Consider the following 26,081-nt stretch of genomic DNA (forward strand, 5'->3'; position numbering starts at 1 on the left):
ATCAGAATCTTGTCACAGAATGGCATTTACTTAGAACTCAAAACTCTTTAAAAGAAGCTCAATATATCTCTGACCTGGGATAACTGCTTTCTCAGCAAACTGCCATATGTGGAGCTGTTTTAATATTACACACTGAGGAGAAAGAAACCAAGTGGGAATATAGGGAGAGTGGAAAGAAAGAGACCCACTTACAAAAACAAATAAACACTTCTCTACTGTATGCACGATTACTCTCACCGCACAGTCTCTCAGTGGTGTGTATTTCTGTTTAAACACTCAGAGTTTCTACTTTACATATGACTTCTGGCTCATCTCACTCCCACTCAACAGAAATTCTTCATGCTCTGTGAGAGGGCAGATTCTGCAACCTCTGATTCGTAAATGATTTCCAGTCGACTTCTCTCTCTAAGAGCAATTAATTCATCAGCACTTCTTTTCCCAGCCGCATTCAGAGTCAGCTACTATCTATCTATCTATCTATCTATCTATCTATCTATCTATCTAATGAAGGAATATGAATGTACTGCTCATGTACATTTCTCTATGTCTTTTAAACAGGACACCTGCAATGATTGGCTGCTCCTTTGTTGTGGATCGTGAGTATTTTGGAGAAATCGGACTGCTTGACCCAGGAATGGAGGTCTATGGAGGAGAGAACATTGAGCTTGGTATGAGGGTAAGTAGGGTCCTGAATAAAGCCATATTTGTAATATCATTATTTGCCTTAGATAAGCAAAGTACAGAGAATTAAATATTTCAAGTTTCAGTAATAATAATAATTTGTTACATTTATATAGCGCTTTTCTGGGTACTCAAAGCATACTTTACATATGGAAGGGGGAATCTCCTCGACCACCACCAATGTGCAGCATCCACCTGGATGATGCGACGGCAGCCATATTGTGCCAGAACGCCCACCACACACCAGTTTATTGGTGGAGAGAGGAGACAGAGTGATGAAGCCAATCAGTATATGGGGATGATTAGGAGGCCATGATGGACAGAGGCCAATGGGCAAATTTGGCCAGGATGTCAGGGTTACATTAGAGTCAGGACCTCGGTTTAAAGTCTCATTTGAAGGACGGTGCTTTATGACAGTATAGTGTCCCCATCACTATACTGGGGTGTTAGGACTCACACAGACCACAGGGTGAGCACCCCCTGCTGGCCTCACTAACACCTCTTCCAGCAGCAACCTAGTTTTCCCAGGAGGTCTCCCATCCAGGTACTAACCAGGCTCAGCCCTGCTTAGCTTCAGTGGGCAACCAGTCTTGGGCTACAGGGTGATATGGCTGCTGCAGTAGAGACAAAGAAGTGTCTGCCTTGTTAATTTTGTTCATTTGAGACATTCACAGGCCAGTGTATTCCCGTAATTGGAATTCATGGAGCGTTGTTGCATATGAGACCCTCTCAGAAATTACAATTCACGATTCTGGCCACCCTTTCTGTAAATTCACAGGTGACAATATAATTAACTCTGTCTACAAAGCTTGAGCATTTGACATATGTTTAATTACATTTCTTCATGCTTTCATGCCCAAGGCGTCATACTAGAGACTGTTTTGGGGGTAAGCATGCAGATTCTCTACTCCATCAAGGAGTAAATGCATTGCCCACAGGAAATGAAAGTACTCAGTGCCAAATTACACAGACTCGAATGCTTTAAAGGCAGTAGGGTACAAAGAAAGTAGATTCCTGCAGCTGCAGCCCTGAGAGAAATTTCATGGCCCACATGGTTTGTGAGCCTGTGGAGAATTGAACTTGTTTAAATTCAGAAACTGTTCTTTTTGTGGGGTGTCGAATATCCTTGGAAGATTTGCATAATTTGGATAAAAATCCTTTAATTCATTTTAAAGATTCAGTGCCAGTGTTGGTTGAAAAGTCTTTTCAGTCTGATGATAGATTGAACTATAGAGGCGAATAGTATTGTTTGGAATGTCTAATTGAAGACGGTTTAAATTGTCTGTTTGTTAAGTCTCAGTCACAGTTGATACAATAGCAGCCTGAGTCACTTGTGGGTTTCTTTGTAAGTAGTTTCCTGTAATGTTGTATTTTCTCTTACATACATACAGTTGTCAGTCTCAAAATACCAAAATCAGCATCAACAGTGTTGCTGAAAGGCGTTGTCAGAGGCATTGTTTTTCCTTTATTTTCAATGGATTGGTATTGATTAAAAGTGCAGTGACTGTTTAGACACCAGTAGTCTGGAGAGTAGTTGTCACATGTTTCCAATCTGCATGTGTCCCCACAATTTGCATGAGCCCAGCAGACATGCTGCAGAAGATTTCTTGTAACAGAAAAAAATTGACAGAATTGCCAATTTAACAAATGCGTCAAATTCCCAGCTTTGAAATAAACCAAATGCTCATTGATGCTGAACACAGTGATGGAACATATGATCCATCTCAGCCTCTGGTTAATCCTCCAAAGCTGATGCAGCTCATTCAGAAGGGATAACTTTTGACTGACAGCTACATATTCAATAATTAACCTTATGCCACAACAAATAGACAACCTTAGTTCATTTCTTAAAGAGATTCAGAGGCAGGGAGTCGAAGAGAAGACATTGTAGAGGAATTGGCTCTGATTAAATAGGTTATATGAAGACTAAAAAACATTAGAAAAAATGTGCAGCGGTATGATGGGAGTTTAATTTGTGTGAAGTGTACCAAATGCCCACAAGGGAAATTAAAACTGCTGTAAAGTGGCTCAGAAAGAGCTGTATTGACACTTATGGCCCAAAGTAATTGCATTTTAGTGTATCTCACTTAAATTTTATCCTGAAGTGATATTTTGCTCTTTTACCAATGCAGGAATGTGGAAGTTCATAGGCTGGGGGAGGGTGACTCACTGGGGTCCGTTGAGTGGTATTTTATAGTGTGAGGATTATCAACATATTTGTTTACTTTCTTTTCCAACTGCATATTTTTGGACTTCGGGAGTTTCATTTACATGTATGCATTTAGCAGATGCAAATAAAATAATATATTCTTTTATATATATATATATATATATATATTTATTTATATACTTATCTTCACTTATATAATCCATATAATACACTTAATATATATTATATTAGCTATATATATATATATATTTATATAATATTATTATTTTATATATATTTTATATATATTATTTTATTTGTTTCAAGTGTAAGATGAATGGTGTGTTCCATATGCTTTTTACCTGGAAACTGTATAGACATACAATATATAAATGAAACATGCATTTAGATTAGATTTAGACGCAGATGCTGCTTATTTCAGAAGTCCACCAATAAAATGGGCTTTTCATATAGTTCAGACAAACTTTCGATTTTTGGCCTATCCGCATCTGGCTTTATCTGAATACAGATACAAATACAAATAGTTTGGTCATTGCAAGAGATACAGATATTGGCTTTGCTGCACACCCTTAAAGTCCCCCTGAAATCAAAATGTAAGTTTTTTAGCTTTCAGAATGAATATGTTAGCCTTACTCTTATGAATAAGCTGGTGTGTTCCAAAACAATGACAAAATTTGCTAAATTTCCATTTAGGAGATATAAGCATTCAAAACTTACAGTCTCTCACTTCCGCTAAAATGGATCACGGATTTTCATGACATCACACTTCAGTTTCTCATCAAATCTTCTGTCCAATCAAATGCTCTCTAGAATCTGAAGTCCCGCCCCCTCCTACACTATCAACAGACACTGAAGCTGCGGCTGAAATCGGTCATTTGTTCACACATTTACTAGTTTCTACATGGTAAAGTGCACATAGTGCACTTTGAAGGGGATAGGGAACGATTCAGACAGTGTAAATATGCTTTCCATTGAGGTGAATGAAGTCTGTTTTCGTGTTAGTATAACGTAAACCGACACAGCGCGAGCACAGTCTGGCCCAGGGACACGAGAGCACAGTGTGGATCATATCCGCGAGTCGGCTCAGACCACGAAAGGTATCGGACCCATTTGAATTCTGCACAGAATGCTATATTTTAAAGTGATATAGAGGAGATTAGGAGGAAAAACAATTAGATATTAAAAGGAAACAGAGGTTTTACTGAGTTTAAAGGCTCTGGCCGAGCTGTGATATAAACGAAACGCTATTGGCTATTTTAAAAAAAGGGGCGGGGATGTTCGATATATCGCCCTGTCTTCCTGTTTCAGTTGAAATTACGTCAACACATTAAATAGTGCTGTGCGTTCCAAGACACTTCAGCGGGCCTTTAAAGGAGTCATGAACTGCAATTTTTTTTTATTATTTTATAATGTTTTATAATGTTAGTATGATTTTTACATCCAAAAAGCCATTTTTAGCCTTCTGATTTGAACGCTCTGTTGGAAGGGTCATATCTGCTGTGAGACTTCAGTGTAATAAACCGCCATTGCTATGATTGGCTCACATCTTAAGTATTACATGTGATGTGGAACTCTCTCAAAATTGTTTACTATTACAGCTGTCGAGATTAACTAATCATAAAAAGTGTTGATTATAGCATTATATTTAAATGAAGAGGTTGCAGCAATGAGCTTTATAGCCGATAACAGACATGTCTGTTGAGTGCATGAATGTAATGCTCTCGTTATTGCAGCTCAATTTCTGCACTCTCATGAATGTTTTCATCATAACTAACAGTTGAAACATGATGTAAATAAGAGTGTAGACAGTGTCATTGATTATAACAGGAGTTTTGGTAAAGGTCCAGAACTCAATCACTGATAAACTTGTGCTGTGTGATTGACAGCTCCAGCGATTATAAAGGGAGCGTTCTTTGAATGCTTTCTGCATATAATTTAATCACAATTTAAATAACAGATTATTTTTATGCTACTAAGAGAGGCAATGTGAAGTTGATAATTTAGTCACTGGCTTGATTTACTGACGCATAAACAGCAATAAATGACTTTGAGACAAAGAATGACTGTACATGAATCATTACATATCAGAAATCAGATCACAGATTAGGCATTAGAAGTAACACGGTTACTTACATGTTGTGGCATTACTGTCAGGTCCATATCTTACAGTTAAATACTGTTTGCAAAGCCTGTGGCGAAATGTGACTGATTTACCAAAGAATCCACAGTGAAATGTACCAATCAAACAAATCATGCTCTACTGAGACATTCACGTAGTTGAAAATAAATAACCACTTTACTAGCATTAGGATCCTTTTGTTAGGTAATGTTATTTTTAGTTCTGTCTTTCCTCCTTCTCATCTTACTAACGCGGCAGTGGGTGGGGCCAAAGATATGATGATGTAGAAGTAGGCGTTGATCTTCTTCTGTAGAGGCAGTCTTTCGTCACACTATTACGTCATAATGTGAATTCCAAACGAGTTATTTTCTGAGCTTGGATTCAATAAAAGCTGGTTTTGGACTGTCGAGGAAATTTGAAGTTCTGAAACTTACTGGATGTTTTTACAGTACAATGACCTCTTACGTCAAAAGATCATGAAAATGCATGATCCCTTTAATAATCAGTCTTTGTTTTCTTCAGCGTTGTCAATGATTTCAAAAATGAACTATGGCAAAAGATAGAGGCATCTTTTAAAATATTTATATACATTTCACAGATTTCTGTCTTCTATTTTTCCTGCTTTTTTCAGGTCTGATGAAACGAATGGTGAACAAATTTAGTGAGACTCTTTCGCTCAGATACAGACACGATTCTGCAGAACCTTTTCTAATGATTCAAAGGACTTAATGAGATGGGTTTCACGTAGAATCACATGTAAAGCAAAACCTGAACAGGGGCTAAAGCAGCATGTCAGACCTCCCAGTGACTTTTGTCCTTGCTTCAAACCTTCCAAAAGGGAGCAATTTTTTCATTATGAACAGAGGTGAGCAGGTCTTTTCCATCTGTGGTTGCTTCACTTCACACCCACACGCACACATACATACGCTGAAAGGCAAATACAAAACAAACCAGTGAAGAGAGAGAAGGAAGATGACCTTTGGATCATGTTGGCGAATTGTAAAGCTTTTAAATCTATCTGAGCAGCATCTTTTCTTGAGGTTGTATTGTACATTCACAATTGGTTTGCCCTTTGGTCAATCGAATGCAGCTTTAATGGACTCAAAGGCATATATTTTGTCCTGTTGATATGCTCTGTGGGAAGCTGCTCGATTACTGAGCGCCTGTCTCTCGTTGCTTTATGTAGATAGATGGAATTCATTTGCATAACTAACTAGTGACTAACTACATGGATCAGTGCAGCTTTTCTCTTTGATTGGGTTATTGGGGAAATATGTTTATTAGTTACTTTAGAAAACTGGCTAAGACATAGAGACAGAAAGCTTTTTTGGGAGCGCATTCCCCTGTCTGTGTGGATCATATTCAAGAAAATCAGCAGACTCTAAAATGTATACAAGTTCAGAACTGCCAAAAAAGACCGCCTACTCTCCGCCTACTGACCTAACATGTAAACATTATGGGAAACGCGCCAGCCAGACGGGATTTAAACTTTGACCCAAGTTTGGTTTGAAGACAAAAAATGTACCAAGCACAATGTTCTCTCTTCATTCATGATTTCTAACATGCACTCACCGCGTTTGGTGTGGTCTTGCGGCTATCAGAGCAGAAATGAAAGCTACTGCTCTCCGTATGTTTTCTGTTGTCTCTGGGCACTTTCATATGTAAACTGTGCAAGCTTATTTTGTCCATTAGATCGAAAGATCTGAAAAAAAAAATATATATATATACATTTACCCACCCATAGACCCTCCCCTTGAAGAAATCAGAACAGAAGTGGTTGAAAGTGGACAAAAGAGATGGATTAAAACACCAGATGTAAACAGGAACGTGTCTCCCTTATCTACTACTCCGATCAACCAAAACGCATCTTATTACCAGCTGTAAACAGGGCCTAAGAATCTCAGACATTTCAAGGTAAAATGACAATCGATCTGATATAACCAGCTAGAGGACAAAGAACTCATTATAACAGGAATGTAGTCTAATTTGCTTTAAAAGGGTCATATCATGAGAAATGACATTTTCCTGACAATTTTTTGGAATATATTTCAATATGGTATTACTGTAGAAATGTGGCAAATTGATGTCTTATTATTCGTTTTGAATCATGTTAGGTTTGAACTTAAGTTTTAACAGTTTTGAAAAGAGTATGTAAATGTGAAAATTGGCCTGTGGGTACATTGATTTTTTTTGGTGGCTGTGTCTAAGTGAGAAAACAATTCGTAATTTGAAAAAAAGTAGTCACTGAATGCATTTTGTGCTAAAGCAATGATAAATGATCCACAGTTTAGCCCACATAGACAGCTGTTATGCTCACTACTATGACCCAGGTATTGAGAAATAGGTTCTAGTGATTGTAAAAAAAAAAAAAAAAAAAAACCTGTAAACAAGATTCCTCATTACATCATTGAATTGAAGTGATTGGAACAGCTGAATTCAATGATTTGGAGGGGTGTCCCAATACTTTTGGCAATATAGTGTGTGTGTGTGTGTGTGTGGGTGTGTGTGTGTGTGTTTACACATATACAGTGCTGCTTGAAAGTTTGTAAACCCCTTGTAGAATCTGTGAAAATGTGAATAATTTTAACAAAATAAGAGGGATCATACAAAATGCATGTCATGTTTTATTTAGTACTGTTCTGAGTAAGATATTTTACATAAACGATGTTTACATAAAGTCCACAAGACAAAAAAAATAGCTAAATTTATAAATATGACCCAATTCAAAAGTTTATGAACCCTTGATTCTTAATACTGTATGTTTTTACCTGGATGATCCACGACTGTTTTTATGTTTTGTGATGGTTGTTCATGAGTCCCTTGTTTGTTCTGAGCAGTTAAACTGCGCAATATTCTTCAAAAAAAATCCTCCAGGTCCCAAAAATTCTTCAGTTTTCTAGCATCTTTTGCATATTTGAACCATTTCCGGCAGTGACTGTATGATTTTGAGATCCATCTTTTCACACTGAGGACAACTGAGGGACTCAAACACAACTATTAAAAAGGTTCAAACATTCACTGATGCATTGAGAGCCGGGGGGTGAAAACCTTTTGAATTTGTCTTCTGGCAAACATTTAAGTGTCTTCTGTTGCTTCTGAAGGGCAGTACTAAATGAAAAAATAAATAAATAAATAATAATAAAAAAAAAAAGGGTTTTAAACAAAATAAGAAAAATTTGGACATCTTTATCCTATTCAAAAGTTTTCACCCCTGACTCTTAATGCATCGTGTTTCCTTCTGGAGCATCAGTGAATGTTTGAACCTTTTTTAATAGTTGTGTTTGAGTCCCTCAATTGTCCTCAGTGTGAAAAGATGGATCTGAGAATCATACAGTCACTGCTGGAAATGGTTCAAATATGCAAAAGATGCTGGAAAACTGAAGAATTTTCAGGACCTGAGGATTTTTCTGAAGAATATTGGGCAGTTTAACTGCTCAGGATAAACAAGGGACTCATGAACAACCATCACAAAACAAAAAAACAGTCGTAGATCATCCAGGTAAAAACACACAGTATTAAGAATCAAGGGTTCACAAACTTTTGAGCTGGTCGTTTTTATAAATTCAGCTATTTTTTTTTTGTCTTGTGGATCATATATAAAAAATTTTATGTAAAATATCTTACTCAGGACAGTACTAAATAAAAAAATGACATGCATATTGTATGATCTCTCTTATTTTGTTAAAATTATTCACAAACTTTAAAGCAGCACTGTGTGTATGTGTATGTATATGTATGTATATGTAAATGTGTATACACACACACACACACACAACACACATATACCAAAAGTGATGTCTGTAGTGGATGTTTTTTTAATGACTCTACAAGTTCAGTTAAACCATCAAAATATGAGGAAAATATCATAAAAATATATTATTATTTTTTAAATATTTTAAATATGAATAGATATTTAAAATATAAAATATTTAATAAAATAGAAGATCAAAACTCTAAACTTGGTTAAGCTATTTCTCTGACAAAATTATTTATATTATAAAAAGGGCAAACTACAGCATTTTTATTTTACTATCCAAAAAAAAAAAAAGGCATAGAAAAACAAAAAGCTTGACTACAATATAATCAGTTATTAATATTTCATTGGTTCTCTCTTGTTTTTGCATGCGTTCATAATTTCTTTGTATGACAGGCTGTCCGCACAATCTGGCATGTTTCATTGCATTATCTCAAAAAAAAAACAAAAACAAAAAACAATCGACTCCAAGCACAACTACACAATATGAAACCTTTAACAAATTTTTTATGATGTTTGAATAAAGAGTGACGATGTCTATGTTCCTGGGCCGGCCATCACTTTAATGCCCCAAAAATATTTTATGTCCCATTTTTTGTCTTATAATATGTCTTATAAGTTTTATAATGAAGATGTTGCTTGACAGCTGACAAAACTAATAATACGGCACAGAAAGCTTATAAGGACCTGAGCCAAGGAGATGTTTGTTCCAATGTTTCCCTCACTGTACAATCTGAATTTATTTTCTCCTCTGAGCCAAAATTGAGCTTTATAATTTCCATTAGGCTTAGTTCACCCTGCAGATCTGGAACTCATTTTACCTTCCCTGTTCTGTGTTTAGTGAAGAGAGAGGAGATAAGCGGTGCAGGCGCTCTGTTATGGCTCATATGAGGTTTTTGATACATCCCACAGATCATGCTGTTTCAGAGGACTGGTTCTCCGGGGATGCCAAGTGTCTACGTGTGTGTGAGTGTGCGCGGGTATATCCTCTCGCCGTGCTGTACCTACCCATCAGTGTACACGTGTACCGAGAGAGCTAGCAATTTAGTGCTTCAGTTGAGGCACCAAGTTTTGACAATTTGTTTAAATGGAAGGAATGGATGGCTGTTCTTCTTTTCATGGTGGCTTTCTCTCAGCTTGCCGCTCTTAGCTGGGGTGGCCTGAGTACTCTAGCAGCTGGCGCCGGGGGGAAGAGACTACAGCTTATCAAACACATATTAAAGGAAAAGAGCAAATGTCAAGAACGTCAGAATTTAGAGTAAGAGCTTGTAAAGCAAAGAAAAGATGGCATGAGTTGAATTTTAAATCGTTTCTTCTAGAACTGGTGCAACTGTTCACATATTTACAGACTTAGCTATTAAATATTATCATGTTTTAATCATATATACACTACAAATGCACATATACTTTCAGACAATATTGATAGACATTGAATATATTTTTGTACACCATGAATACTTCACTCCATGAATACCTTCCTGGTTAATGGTTCATGTTGATGGAGGATCCTTCAAATATACACTTCCATTCAAAAGTTTGGGTAAGATTTTTTTCTTTTTTTTTGTTTAAGAATTCTCTTATGTTCACCAAGGCTGAATTTAGTTGATCAAAAATACAGTGGTGTAAAGTATTTGAATAAATGTAAATAATTACTATACTAAAGTATCATTTTGGCTACTCTTTTACTGCAACTTTTACTGTCTGCTTGTCTACATTTTTGAATAAGTTTTCACTCTTTACTCCAATACATTTGTGATAAGTAATGTACTTACTTGTTACATTTTACATGGCACCTAACTTTTTCTGCAGCAGTTTATTTCTGCTATCGCCATCTACAGGGCATTGAAGGTACTATATCTTGTGCTTTTTGCCCTTACTCACCCAAACTTGTCAACAAGGCTACTTAATGCCAATGATGAGGCTGAAACCAGCACGTCCAGTGGAAGTGAATAGAAAGTTCAAAAACAGAATTTATTTGAAATAGAAATTTTTTGTAACTTTATAAATGTCTTTACTGTCACTTTTGATCAATTTAATGTGTCCTTGCTGAATAAAAGTATTACTTTCTTTAAAAAAAAAAATACTGATCCACAATTTTTTAGCATTAGTGTATGCTACGGTATATATTACAAAAGATATTTTATTGTTCCGGTATGAGAGAACCAAAAAAAGACTGAAGAAGTTGATGAAAATATCTGCTATAGTGCCCCTAGTTTTAGTTATGCAATAGTTTTAACACATTTACTAAATGTTATATTATTTGCATTATTTGCATTTCCTTCCTTTCCTTCCTGCTTTCTGAAGAACTGTAAAGAGCTGTAAAAAAATGATCGTGATTTTACGGTAAAAGACTGTAAAAATGCTACGGTGAAAAACAGTTAAGAAAGTTTCCGTACTATATACGGCGAATAACTGTAATAGATTTAACGGTACATTTAATGTAATTTTCCAGTAAATTACTGTTAAATTTACTGTTTTTGGAAGTGAAAAATAACAAGTCATTGTATAATTTACAGTGAAAAAATGTAAATTGACATTCCCACAATTCCCTGCATGACACAACATTTGATGTATTTTCGTTGAAATAACTGTTTCTTAGTTTTTACATTACATTGTACATTAGGGTTTTATGTTACATCTAATGTTGTTAAATGAATGTTTATTGCATTTTTAAAATTTCATGTGTGTTACCATGATGGTGTTTAGTGTTTGTGTGAGTGACACTGTGTGCATCTTCTATATATTAGTATTGTTCTTCTCAGCTTTTGAAAAAGCTGCTGGTGATGAACTTTGATTCATCATGTGACTCATCACCACTGTGATTGGTGGTTGTCAGTGTATCACAAAGGTACAAAACAGATATTAGGACTTCAGTAGGTTGGTAAATTAACATTATATCAGTTCATGAAATACGTTTTTTTAATGTAAATTTAACGGAATTTTTTTTTTACAGTGGAAAATAAACAGTTATGAATTGTAATTATTACAATATAAACCTTTAAATTATACGGTTTTGATCTGTAAAATAGACAGTAAACGAAGTGCTGTTCTGAAAACCTAAAATGTTGCTACCATATTTTTTACGGTAAAGTTCTGGCAACCACAGCTGCCGTTTTTTTACCGTAAATTTTACGGGGATTTTTTTATTTTTTATTTTTTTACAGTGGATTAATGGTGATTATTTCATTCATAGTTTTTAACAGAAATAATAATAAGATAATTAATAAGAAATAAAAAAACAAATCTCTATAGATTTGTCTATTCTCCATTGCAGAAAAACTAGTTTGTTCTTGTATCTTTCTGCCTGTTATTGTTGCCTTTATCTTGCTCACTGGGAGCTGAAGGGTAATTCTCTGAAAACTGCTTAGCAATGAGGAAAAGCTCTGCACAAATAAATTTGAATACAACTGAACCTCTAGTCGGTAGAAAAAAAAGATGTCAACTTAGTACAAAGTAAATAATTTCTTGTTAACATTTTAATGTTTTGGCCTCATAACATTGACATATTTACAGTCAATTATTTCATTTTGCAAACATTTTTGTCTTTGTAATATCACATTTTTTCTCACACAGCTTAAATGGGTCATACATGAAATTGTACAGATGCCTGTATATATTATAAAGAAGATCCCTCACAAGGGGATAGTCATATTGAGATTCCTTGACATCAGATAGTTAGCAACCCCTTATATAGAATATTCAGGCTTAGTGTGCTTGCATTTGTCTGACAGTTTAAATCCAAGCCTTGATTTATGATATCTAACATTCCTGAGCTTAAACTTTACATTAACCTTCAAACATCACTGCATTATATATCATCACATGCTCTGCGTGAGAAGATTATTTTTCCTGCTACGCTCCAAGAACCCCACAGCATGCTGCCTTCACTAGTGGCTTAGACGTGTAATGTGAATAGGAGCAAACATTTACTGTGTAACTCTTGAACAGGAAATATAAACCTTCATTTACCTCAAAGGATGCCTCATTAAGTCCTATTTGAATGCCGATGCGTGTATGCTTCTTTAATATGTGACATTATTATAAGTACGTGCCATCATCCAATGTCATTTTTATCTTCTTCATGTCTTGGCAAAAACTATTACTATGCAACTCAATCCAAACAGTTTAAAGATCCTCGGCAAACACAGTTAGCGACGGCTGAGGGGGAAATGATAATTCATTTAGTAAAGCTCACTGGCAGAAATGCAGCCTATGCATCTCATCCTGTCCTGGGAGGGAAAATGAATATGTAATTGGAAATCTTAAACTGATTTTTTTTTTAGAATGTCCCCAAAGGGCACAATGGAAAAGTCGATTATCCTATTCAAGTTTCTCACAGTGGACAGATGCTTTTAGGCTCAAGGCTTCTCTTTCGTACTCCACGTCTAGCCAGATTTATCCTTCCTGTCCAAACGTAAACTTAAAGTTTGCCCAAAAGTGATATTTCTGTCATTAATTACTCACCCTCATGTCAATCCAAATCCGTAAGACCTTCGTTCATCTTTAGAATACAAATTAAGATATTTTTGATGAAATCCGAGAGCTTTCTGACTGAACCGATGTTGTACACATGAGCACCACGACACATGTGTGATGCTGATGCAGGAGCTGGCCAATAAAGAGTTGGCGTTCTGATGTAGAACCCAGAAGCGCTGTGTTTACAATGTGTTTACAGTGTAAACAGCATAGGAGAATGACAGGGAAGAGAAGAAACTGTTGAATAAAGTCGTTATTTTTGTTTTGTTTTTGCGCACAAAAAGTATTCTCGTCGTTTCATAACATTAAGGTTGAACCACTGTAGTCACATTAGGGGTCTAACGACTTCAGATTTTTTAAAGTCGACATTTATGTTATTAAAGTCGAGTCAACATCGACTAGTCAACGATGACGTCATTAATGAACAAAAATACGGGACCGTTCACACAAGAACGTGTTTTTCCATTCCAATGCACTACTTTTCCATTGTTTTTCTATGTTAATACCCACTATGGACCAAGGTTATAATCGTTAACAAAAACGAACGAAAAAACGAAAACTAGGTGGGAAAAAACATTGTTGTTAACTGAAATAAAAATAAAAACGAGGCATTACAACAAAACGATAACTAACCAAATCTGTAATGTGTGTTTGGCAAAACTAACTAAAATAAAATAAAATTATAGATTAAATGTCCTTAGTTTTCGTCTTTGTCAATGTCTTTCATAGAGCAAATAACATTCAGCTGCATTTCCTTTCCCTGCGTCTCTCACTCACGCGTCTCTCTCACATACACGCGCGCACACACAGCCCCTTCCCTCCGTGCACACCGCGTCTCCATGAGAACGAGTGTTCGACGTTGAAAGCAAGTTCGCGAAAGGTTGGTATCTCGTGAACACCTTTACACAATCACACATTAAAAAGTGGTATAAAAATCTTTTTAATTCTGAATATAATGTCGACCCGAGAAGCGATTGCTACTTTAGAAAGTTAACTAGTCGCAAGTTTGAGGTAAAATGCACTTGGGTTGTTGATGTCAAAACACTATATAAGCTGTGATTCAAATATTAAATAATGTTATGTCATTTGTTTACTCTTACACTGAATGTTTGCTGCTTCAATCCAGATGAGTAGGCTATTGTATAGGGTAAATTTAGTATAGGGTGTGAAAATTGTACAGCTGTGGTATTTGTATAGGGTGTGAATTTTGTATAGAAGATGTGTAGATTTTTGGTACGGCGTGTGGATTTTGTAAGAGGTAAAGGAATTTCAATGGGGTGTGAATTTTGTATAGGGTGTTAAATGTGTATATTTTGTGAAGGTGTGAATCATATTTAATATAATAAAGTTCTGTGTAACGAATTATTAACGAAGGAATTATTTTGATCACCCCCTCTCCCCCCCAAACAAGAAATTCCGACATTCCATGGCATCATGGCGGTACCAAAAGTTGGAAGAAAGCGGCAGAGTCCTATTTGGGATTACTTTGAATATGACTGTGTGTCACACACACTAAAAAAATTGAAAAGCTGTATTTAATTTTTTTTTTTTTATTTGTTATTTGTCATGTTCTTTTCTCAGATTGAGCTCCCTGACAATCTGACAGAAATTTCTTGTTGTGGCTCAAAAATGGGTTGAATACATGCGGTTCATGTATGGCTCTTTAGGTTTTTTACTGGTACACGTCACTTACACATTTTGCACTTACTGCGGAGTGTTGAGACTGTTTACATATTTGTGCCCATATGTACATTTTATGTACTGGTTTATATTTCCTAAAATTGTATGATGTTTTTGTTGAGTTATTATTACACAATACTTTTTCTGACCTTTTTGAATCTTGCCCCTGACAAATAACCCAAATTACAAAAAAAGACTAAAACTAACACTAAAACTAATAAAAACTAAACTAAAACTAAGCATTTTCAAAAAATAAAAACTAAACTAGCAAACCCACTTTAAAAACTAATTAAAACTAAACTGAATTTGAAAACATAAAGTCAAAACGAAATAAAAATAAAAACTAATAAAAAATGCAAAACTATAATAACCTTGCTATGGACATGCTTATGACCGTTGTGCTCGCGTTTTGCGTCTTTTGCAGCGCATGACACAGAGTTCTAATAACGCGGCACTCAAGTTCTTTTTTTTTTTTTCCTGTTACGCCCTCCATCATCAGCGACTAGTCGACGTCATGCTTAAAGCATCATGGCAGAGTGTTAAAGTCAACTAGCCGATTAGTCAGTGCAACCCCTAAGTCACATGGACTTTTTTTAACGATCTCTTTATTACCTTTCTGGGCCTTGAAATTGGATATGACGTTGCTGTATATAGGGAGGTCAGAAAGCTCTCAGGTTTCATCAAAAATATCTTAATTTGTGTTCTGAAGATGAACAAAGTTCTTACAGGTTTGGAACGACATGAGGGTGAGTAATTAATAACCAAAATTTCATTTTTGGGTGAACTATCCCTTTAAGAGTCTCATTTGGGTGTTGTTTAATGGTATGCATATATAATAGCCCAAATTTTTTTTTTTTTTTTTTTTAATTTAAGTTTTAGTAATTTTTATTAGTTCAGTTAGTTCCTAAGGCAATTTTAAAATTTTTAATTTAATATTTATATTTTATTTTATTTCAGCTTTATTTCAATGATGACTAGTTATGCTGACTAGCTACTGTTTCTTCCAAAATACCACAGTTGCTGTGGTTAACTTAAAGTAAAATCCTATAGTAAATGATTATGGGATCACTTTCAGGCAGTTTCCTTTTTGGTTGACACTGATTTCTAATACCAAGTTCCCAAAGTTTTACTGTAATAATTGTATTAACTGTGGTATTTTGGCAGAAAGTATGGTCAGTTTGGTCCATTTTTGTAAGATGAACCATACAAAACCTTAGGCAGCATAGTTTATACAGAAACCTTTTTTGGGCAATGAGACATGATGTCAAAATTGTTTTTAGTAGCTTTTTTTAAATCTCAGTTTGAATTACCATGGCACTTTTATCTGCTTGTCTGACAGCATTAAGTCATGGCCTTTTATTGCTATTTTTATCATTGTAATGATCATCAATAGTGGCTGATCATTGAAACAGAGAGCACAGGCTGGCAAGAGGGTCCAATTAAATTAGCCAGTGCTTGATCTGAACCGTACATCACATAAAACCGTCTGATATAATTAACGTGATTAAAATAATAGATGGCAAAGCTTTGTCTGTTCCCTGTCTAGGAAGAATGGGAAGGAGAGTGAGACAGAGAATATAATGCTCAGGGAGCAGAAGAGGAGGAGCAGAATTTTCTCAAAGGGTTGGGATGTGTCTCAGAGGATGAGATGATGTAACTTTTTAAAAACAAATGAAAATACATCACTCGAACACTGGCCAAACATGGTTGATTAAGAGTTAGAGGGAGGAGTGAATGAATTGCACCCACTGATAGCGCCATTAATTTGCATGTGCTATTTCTTTGTTTTAGCACACAGCTCACTAAAGGAATTATGCAAATCATGTAACTGCAAACGCACCCACAAAATCTGTGCTGAACTCATTTTGCTCACCACAACTGACAATCTTGAGGGGTTGGTTCTGATAGCTACTGTAGGTTTTTGGAAATGCCTGATTAAACTGGATAACATATGGTTTGTAAACAAGAAATACAGCACACAAAAGCAGTTCGACTATTTAGTGAATTTTTCCTGTTTAGTGTTTTTCCCTCATACAGCATTCAAAACACACTATCATTCAAATGTTTGGGGGTCAGTAAGATATATAAGAAATTAATACTGTTATTCAGCAAGGTGTCACGTATGGTTGTTGTGAGTGCACGGCGAAAGGAGTAGATAACAAAAACAGTTAATTAAATCCACAAGGAATACTCAGGAGATCACAGGAGAAAAACATAAACACAAACACGTAAAACTAAGATGATACCGGACAATGAACTAAACACAACAGGGAGTATATGTACAGAGAAGCAAACAAGGGAGCTAAATGATACAAAGGTGTAATTAATCAGAAACCTAAGAAATTAACAAAGAATACAACCACAGGAAACAGTGAAAACCAAACTAAAACACAATGAAACTGAACATAACCGTGGCACAAGGAAGCATTAACTTGATTAAAAATGACAGTACATACTTTTATATTGTTACAAAAAAACTGTTATTTGCTGTTCTTTTGAACTTTCTTTTTAACAAAGAAATCCCCCCCAAAAATGTATCACAGTTTCCACAAAATACTTGAGCAGCACAACAGTTTTCAACATTGATGATAATAATAAGAAGTAATGTTTCCTGACAACCAAATCAGCATATTAGAATGATTTCTGAAGGATCATGTGACTCTTGAACACCGATGATGACTGCTTTGCCATCACAGGAATAAATTACATTTTACAATATATTACAATAGAAACCACACTGTAAAAAATAATTGTTGGTTTAACTTAAAAAAGTAAGTTACCTGGTTGCCTTTAAAGTTTGAGTTCATTGAAATTAAACATCTGAGTTAACACAATGAAGGCGATTAGTTTAATCAACAGAAACTCAAAATATTATGTTATCTGAACCACATTATTTAAGTTGATTTAACAAAAGAAAAAATGTTGTGATAAATCATGAAAATAATTTTTTACAGTGCAGTTATTTTAAATTCTAATAATATTTCACAATATCACTGTTTTTACTGTATTTTTTGATCAAATAAATCCAGCCTTGGTGAATATAAGAGACTTCCTTCCAAAACATTAAAAAAATTTTTACAGACCCTAAACTTTTGAACAGTGATGTACATTGTCATAACACTGAGCTTGGTAGTTGGTCCCTATGAAATTTAAGTTTTTTGGTCATTAGTATGTTAATATGTTAGCCTTAAGGTTATCTATAAGCTAGTGTGCTCCAAAACAATGACAAAATTCGCATTTAGAAGACTGTAAGCATTGGAAACTTACAGTCTCTCACTTCCACCAATATGGATCAACGATTTTGATTAAGCCGAAGCACCCTGCACTTTAGCTTCTCATCAGATTTTCTGTCCAATCAAATGTTCTCTAGAATCTGAAGTGTCCCGCCCCCTACATTATAAATAGATGCTGAAGCTTCAACTGAAATCGGTCACTTTTTCACACAATTACTGTTTTATATGGTGAATGGCACATAGCGCACTATATAGGGGATGGGGGTGAATGAAGTCTGGTTTCGTGTTAGTGTCACGTGAACTGCCACAGCGCGCACAGTCTGCTCTGGTCCAGAGACACGATAGCACAGAGCGTATCCATTGTGCGAGCCGGAGCAGACCACAAAGCATATTGGACCCATTTGAATTCTACACAGAATGCTATATTTTAAAGCGACATGGAGGAGAAACTGTTCTTGACTTTAGCTCTTTACAGTTTTACAGCCACCATCTTGTTCTGCATGTGTTTTTTGACCTTGATGCCTCTTCTCCAGACCGCTTAATTATGGCTGGGAAAAAAAAGTGGAACTCAGTAATGACAATCCCTCCCTCTCGGCATGAGGTAAATGTGTTTCTGTCGGTGCTCTTCAACAATCATCATTTCATCAACATGGCTCCTGAGTCCAGAGAGAGTCTGATTTGTTTTACTAATGTTCTGAAGGAGACCTGCAGGAACGTGACCTGCATGCCACTGACATACCATCCCTTCAATCATACAATATCACTGCCACTGGTACGCAAAGAAGGTCAAATCTGAACAGTAAAAGACACCATTTTTATAGAGGACATCCTACATAAATACTATTATTTATTCAGTGATACCCAGTCATTCTGAAGTAAACATAAAAACACAGATTATTGCAGGATATGAAAGAAGCCACTGAAATGCATTACATCGACTCTCTTTAAACACTGACCTATGCAAAGCCATATATATATTAAATCTGTGATAAACAATGCCTCTCTAACAAAACATTTGTGGCATATGCGTTTGTGCATCTTCTTTAAAGAGGGACTATTGTGCTTTTTACATTTTCAACTTTCTTTAGTGTATATTTGTTGCTGTTTAAGCAAAGTTACAAAGCACAAAGTCCACTCCAAAGTGAGTTATTCTCTATATCAGTAAGCACTGTTTCTGAACTCCCTGAAATGTCTCAATTGTAGTCTTGGTTTCCTTCCGGGAACGTACACATCACAATATTCCTCATTTAAATAATTCCCGCTCATACGCATATGCAAAATAAATTGGTGAGGCCTGGTTGAGTTGTGTTAGTAGTGTGTTGAAACTTGTGGTTATGGTACACCCTGGTCCAGCCGACCAATCAGAGCACATTGTGCTTTTCAGAAGGAGGGGCTTCATAGAGACAGGAACTAAACAGAGAGTTACTGACAGAAAAATAGCTGTAAAAAAAAGAAGCAAATGTACACAGTAAAATACCGTTTCCATAGACCCTTTTCACAGACTGTGATGACGCGTTTTAACGGTCATCAATATCGTAAATCCTGCAAAGTTTTTTATATTTTCATTTTTAAAAAAACGTATGTATTTATAACACTATACTTAGTATTATATTACCTTTGCATCAAATTACAAAAAACTAGTTAACACTAATGTTTAATGTATTCTCTCATTCACCACTATAGAATTTTACCCAACTATGACGACTTCCGCTTCTGAGAAACACGGAAATGTGAAAAGGGTCTATTGAAACAGTAATATACTGTAAAAATAATGCATTCTGGGTAATATTATTTTTCGTTTTCGAGAAAGTAGCTTATGCTTTCTCCAAAATGACAAATAATATTACCCAGAATGCATTGTAATATACAGAAGTAATATACTGTAAAAACAATGCATTCTGGGTAATATTTGTCGTTTTCGAGAAAGTATGCGCTGCAACTCATTTCGGAGGCTGTGTCCTCCGGAGGTCGCATTTGAAGGGTGCATATGTCATCAAGGATGTTTTATTTAAGAAAAGTAACCGTAGTAAAATTAACCATTATTCATCACGAGATGTAATTTCTTACTTACTTTGCAATCTAACAGTTATTTTTCTTAAATGAGACGATGATGTATGCAGCCTTCAAATGCTACCTCCGGAGGACGCAGCTTTTGAAATGAGACACAGCTATAGGTTACTTTCTCGAAAATTACAAATAATATTACCCAGAATGCATTGTTTTTACGGTATATTAATGTTTCAATGGAAAACGGTATTTTGTTTCATTTTTTTTTTTACAGCTATTTTTTTTAGAGTGTGGGAAGAAATGTGCTGCATTAATGTAAAATATATGAAAAATAATGTGTTTTTTGAACATTTAAGCATGGAAATCTATTCTAGTAGACCCCAAAAACAAAATCAAGACATTGTAAAAATGGCATTATATGGCCTTTTTAATGTATTAATGTATTTAGCTTATATCACAGGCAAATCGTGATTTGCTAGAAGTGGCAAATTGATAGATGCATGTGCTGTTATTGTTTTTAATAGAAAACAATAGCATTATTTAATATAACAATAGCATATTGAACATATTGCCAATCTGGACAATTACAGTTTATTTGTCTATATTCTAAATGAATATTGATGAATATGATCAGTTTAGTAAAAAATATTTTAAATAAAATCAATACTCAGGGGTTGCCTTGATATGTAGTGTAACATTTAGAAGTGCATTAGCATATAGATAACCTTAATGCTAACTCCTGTTTGAATGTCATAGGGTTTTTATCTTAGAATTGTAATGCAGGTCCTTTAACTTCATTCTCAGAGAGTGGACAGTCTCTTTACACAACTATAATCCAAACAGTAAGGGCTAACAAGTTAATTTGTTGTCTTTTTGTCTGTTCCGTGACTGAAAGTAGGCTTTTATTGAGCTTGAACAAAGCATACAATGGAGTATTCACTGTAGAGAGAGAGGAAAAAGGTAGACCTACAGCATGTGTCGTCTGGCGGTAAGACCATAACAGAACTCTACTACTCTGAGATTGATTTTGTACACCAAGGTTGCACTATGGATCAGTGGTGCTGAAGTTGAAAGTATTTTCACAGCTAATGAAAGTCAGTGAATGCATAGCTAGTTCCATTAATGTCACGGTTAGTGGAAGATAGAGGACCGCAAGCTCTAAAAGCGAAGGAGTGCAGAAGAGATGTAGTGCACTTCTACTAGTATAGTTCTCAAGCGTAAAGTCACCAAAGATGCAAATTCAGAACATTTTTTAGAAGAAATGCATAATGTTATTTTACTGATTTACACCTAATTTTGTTTTGTTTTGTTTTGTTTTGTTTTGTTTTCTCACAGATTCTCACTTGATTAATTCTAGATGTTCCATGTTTTTCATTATTTCCTGTGTATTTGTGTTGTTTTGATGATTAAAACGTTCAAATAGAAATGTTTTGTGAAAGTGCAAGTCTTTACTGTCACTTTTGCTACATTTAATGTATCCTTGCTGAAAAAAAGGTACCAGTTTCTTCTTACTGACCCTAAACTTTTTTGGTTGCAGCAAAAACAGCATGATTGATTCTAGCAGGCCAGAAATATTTTATTTCAAACTAAACTTTCACTGTTTTTGGTTCCAAAACCTATGAACAAGTGCTAAAAAATGTGTGAATGTGTGGTCTTTACAAGTCTAGTAGAGCTGCTGCTGTTGTTGTTCTGTTTAACATATTTCTTTTTTAAAGCACAAGGATGCCATACCCAGTAATGTAATGTTAATAGCCGATTATTAATCTACATATGTTCATTTGTAAGGAGCCGGCCTTTCAGGTCATCAGACCTTCTGTATCTATGCTTCAACGGTGAAGCGGTTTCAGCAAAGTTTCCTTGAACTTTCCCGTGCCCTTGTCATCACTGCAGCAGCAGGCTGGCTCTGGTTTAGAATGGCCTAATTTCTAAAGTTATCAAGACAATTTCATTAAGTTACTACAACTTAATTAAAGAAAAAATAAGTTAACGCTGAAATTTGAGTTTAAATTACACACAATATTAAGTTAATGTAATCATCAACATTATGCCAACAAACTTTACAATTTAAAAGGTTTAATTCGAATTTTTAACTTGCAACTATACATTTAAGTTGTGGTAACAGGTCTACTGTATTGCTTTTTAGAGTGTACATTTACTGCCTGTTTTTTTTTTTTTTTTTCATCTATTTCTATGATGTGGAGGCAGATAGAGTCAGCATATTAGTGTGACTGGTGGGTCTCAGGGGAAGAACATATTTGCACTCGTTCTTCCACACATTCATTTATCATCCCCTGTTTCTCTCATCTCAGCACAAACTAATGGCCCTTAACACTTAATTGCTGTATCAAGCAAGCTCACACACTTTCTATTATGAAGAGGGCAAACCTCAACGAGCAAGTAGGCATCCCAAATAAAAAGCAGATCTTTTTGAGCACAATCTGATGTTTGGATGAGAATGTTTGTATTTTTTCATATGCTGTAAATTACACATCATTTGGTATGGTTAATATATGCTTACCGTCACAATCCGAACTGTCGTAATTCAATAAGCAAATCAATTCAAGCATTCAATAAGCAAAAATATGGAATAGACATAAATATGGAGTTCAAATTATATTTACATTAGCCATCAAAAGTTGTGAATAATCAAGTTTTATTCATGTCTTTGAAAGAAGTTTCTGCACACCAAGGCTGAATATATTTAATCAATAATACAGTAATACATATATATTGTGAAATATTATTACTATTTAAAATAACTTTTTTTTTTCCTATGTGAATATATTTTAATATGTAATTTATTCCTGTGATGGTAAAGCTGAATTTTCAGCATCATTACTCCAGTCTTCAATGTCACATGATCTTTCAGGAATCATTCTAATATGCTGATTTGGTGCTCAGTTATTACTAATTATTATTGGTGCTCAATTATTAATAATGAGTAAATATTAATATTAATAAAATATTAAAAAATATTAATAATAATCAAGTTTTTTCAACATTGATAATAGTAAGAAATGTTCCTTGAGCAGCAAATCCACATATTAGAAGGATTTCTGAAAAGTCATGTGACACTGAAGACTGCAGTAATGGCTGCTAAAAATTCAGCTTTGCCATCGCAAAAATACATATATAAAAATACAAATCAGTTATTTAAAATTGTAATAATATTTCACAATATTACTATTTTTACTGTATTATTACATTTTTACTTGTATTATTAATTATTACATCTTTATTATTCAGTGATGGGCATCTTAGCATCAGTTTTGCACATGCTAAAAACGTTTGTTTACACAATATTTAAAAAAATAAAATAAAAATAAAAATAGTTTTAACTTTATATTTCTCTCTCTGTCTCAGGTGTGGCAGTGTGGCGGCAGTATGGAGGTTCTTCCATGTGCCAGAGTAGCGCATATTGAACGTACAAAGAAACCGTACAACAATGACATCGACTACTATGCCAAGCGAAACGCACTGCGGGCAGCAGAGGTCTGGATGGATGAGTTCAAGTCCCACGTCTACATGGCTTGGAATATCCCCATGAATGTGAGTGAACGTTTTGGTAATCACGCAATCACGCTCACCCAACCTCATTTGTTTGAGTCTAGACAGCCAATGGTTAATGGAAAATGATTGCTGTGATTAATTTTGTCCTGATTAATTTACTTGTATGTCTTCTGCGCAAGACACAATACACAGAACGAGACTGTAGATTAAGTTTGGCAACTTGTCAGAGTCAGTTTTAATGTCATCCTCAAAACACAATTACTGCAAACATTGTCTTTGCAGTAGATGAAGCCGAGTTTCACACAGGTATGCTGTAAATACATAAGCTGTAGCCTATTTCAATTTAAATTTTTTATTAAGGGGGGCACTCTTGTACCTTGCAATTTCCAGCATTAAATTAATAACATATGCATTTAATTGGATGAATCATGATTTGTAAACACAGGGCATTTTTCTTCCTGAAATAAAAAACCGTACTGAAAGGATAATTCAACCAGAGCCAGCACTTAAGTTATTAAAAGGTTTAATTGCATTGAAGTGTTTCAGGAATGGTCTTGGTCAATAAATGCAATGAGATACTTCACCTCTTAACAATTATATCAGACAATTTTAAAATGGAAAACAAGTTCATAACAGCCAAGTATACATTATTAATAGATATTCATAATGCAGTAGTGTTCAATTCCACATGGTGCATTCCTGTCTATTATAAAAGTGCCCTCACTAAGCTTGTAACTGGTCTAATGTTTATTTATAAAACACTCCTCGTAGTCAATACAGCATTTAGGTCTGTTTCAAACAGCACATAAACAGTACAGAAGCAAAGTACAGTAAATGCAACAGTAGGTTTTTTACATTGACAGTGTTACTGTTGCGTATCCAAACTGCAGATTTATACAGAAAATAAAATGATTTCTTCTCTTCCACGAATTTATTCAAAATGAATATTTCTTTTAAATAATGGCTGTCATTTATAAAATGGTTGTCTGTAAGAGGTTCCCCCCAAAAAACAATGGGTGAGTAGGTTGCTCCATTATTGTATGCTGCTTTATAAAAGCCTTTATTGAACAAGATTGTATTGATAAAGTAAGGATAAACCCTTAGGTTAATTCTTAAAGGATTAGTTCACTTCAGAATTAAAATTTCCTGATAATTTACTCACCCCCATGTCATCCAAGATGTGTATGTCTTTCTTTCTCCAGTTGAAAAGAAATTAAGGTTTTTGAGGAAAACATTCCAGGATTTTTCTCCATATAGTGGACTTCACTAGGGTAAAACGGGTTGAAGGTCCAAATTGCAGTTTCAGTGCAGCTTCAAAGGGCTCTACACGATCCAAGCCGAGGAATAAGGGTCTTATCTAGTGAAACGATCTCTCATTTTCTAAAAAAAAAATTATATACTTTTTAACCACAAATGCTCATCTTGCGCTAGCTCTGCGATGCGCCACGCATTACGTGATCATGTTGGTAAGATCACGCGTGACATAGGTGGAAGTACGGCTGTAAGGCGAAAAACTCCATCTCATTTTCTCCTCCAACTTCAAAATCATCCGACATCATTGTTTTACCTTTTTTTGTAAAGGCCGTTTGACTTAGTCTGCATGTTTGCTTTATAAACACTTGCTCGGTACTTCCGCCTACGTCACATGACCTTTCCAACCTGAATATATAATGCGTGGCGCATCGCAAAGCTACTGCAAGACACGCATTTCAGGTTAAAAAGTATATAATTTTTTTTTTTTTTTTAGAAAATGGCAGATCGTTTCACTAGATAAGACCCTTATTCCTCATGTGGGATCGTGTAGAGCCCTTTGAAGCTGCACTGAAACTGCAATTTGGACCTTCAACCTGTTGATCCCCATAGAAGTCCACTATATGGAGAAAAATCCTGGAATGTTTTCCTCAAAAACCTTAATTTGTTTTTGACTGGAGAAAGAAAGACATACACATCTTGGATGACATGGAGGTGAGTAAATTATCAGGATTGTATTTTATTTTATTTTATTTTATCATCTCTGTTGCTGCATCACAACTGCTGTAGTCATAGTATGATTGCAGCTATGTGTGTGTATAAAAATGTAATTGCTTGACTGAATTAAGTGCTAAAATGCATTTGAAATAGTCACTTTGATTTTTGCTTGCTGACGTATGACTTCATTGCTTCTATAGTAAACACATATTAGTTTTAATGTCATAATAAATTGTTACACATCATTACATGCATGTCAATTTAGCTTCTACATAGACAAATTATAACACTAGAGAGTTGTGGCTGTATGTAAATATTTCAAGTTGAACAGCCTTACATTGTAAGTGCTTTGTATTTTAGACACTTTAACAGAGCATCAAATGAAAAATATGAATACTGAAGGGTTCTGAACTCTTGGGTGCAAGCCTCTCAAAAATGGAACAAACTGCATTCAGTATGCATTGAACATAGTTCTGTTCCTTG

General features: G+C 35.1%; 1 protein-coding gene and 1 pseudogene across 1 annotated transcript in view; one reads left to right on the plus strand and one right to left on the minus strand.

Moving 5' to 3' along the window:
• galnt9 (polypeptide N-acetylgalactosaminyltransferase 9) overlaps positions 1-26,081 on the plus strand; it is a 100,755-nt gene that overhangs the window by 64,325 nt on the left and 10,349 nt on the right. Inside the window, exons 6-7 of the mRNA XM_051894169.1 lie at positions 559-676; positions 23,484-23,669. Of these exons, the coding sequence (XP_051750129.1) occupies positions 559-676; positions 23,484-23,669 (304 nt within the window). The remainder of the gene's footprint in view (positions 1-558; positions 677-23,483; positions 23,670-26,081) is intronic.
• Positions 1,184-1,300, minus strand: LOC127513721 (uncharacterized; annotated as a pseudogene).

The sequence above is a fragment of the Ctenopharyngodon idella genome, chromosome 5 (assembly GCF_019924925.1).
Source record: "Ctenopharyngodon idella isolate HZGC_01 chromosome 5, HZGC01, whole genome shotgun sequence".
In the NCBI taxonomy this organism is placed as follows: Eukaryota; Metazoa; Chordata; class Actinopteri; order Cypriniformes; family Xenocyprididae; genus Ctenopharyngodon; species Ctenopharyngodon idella.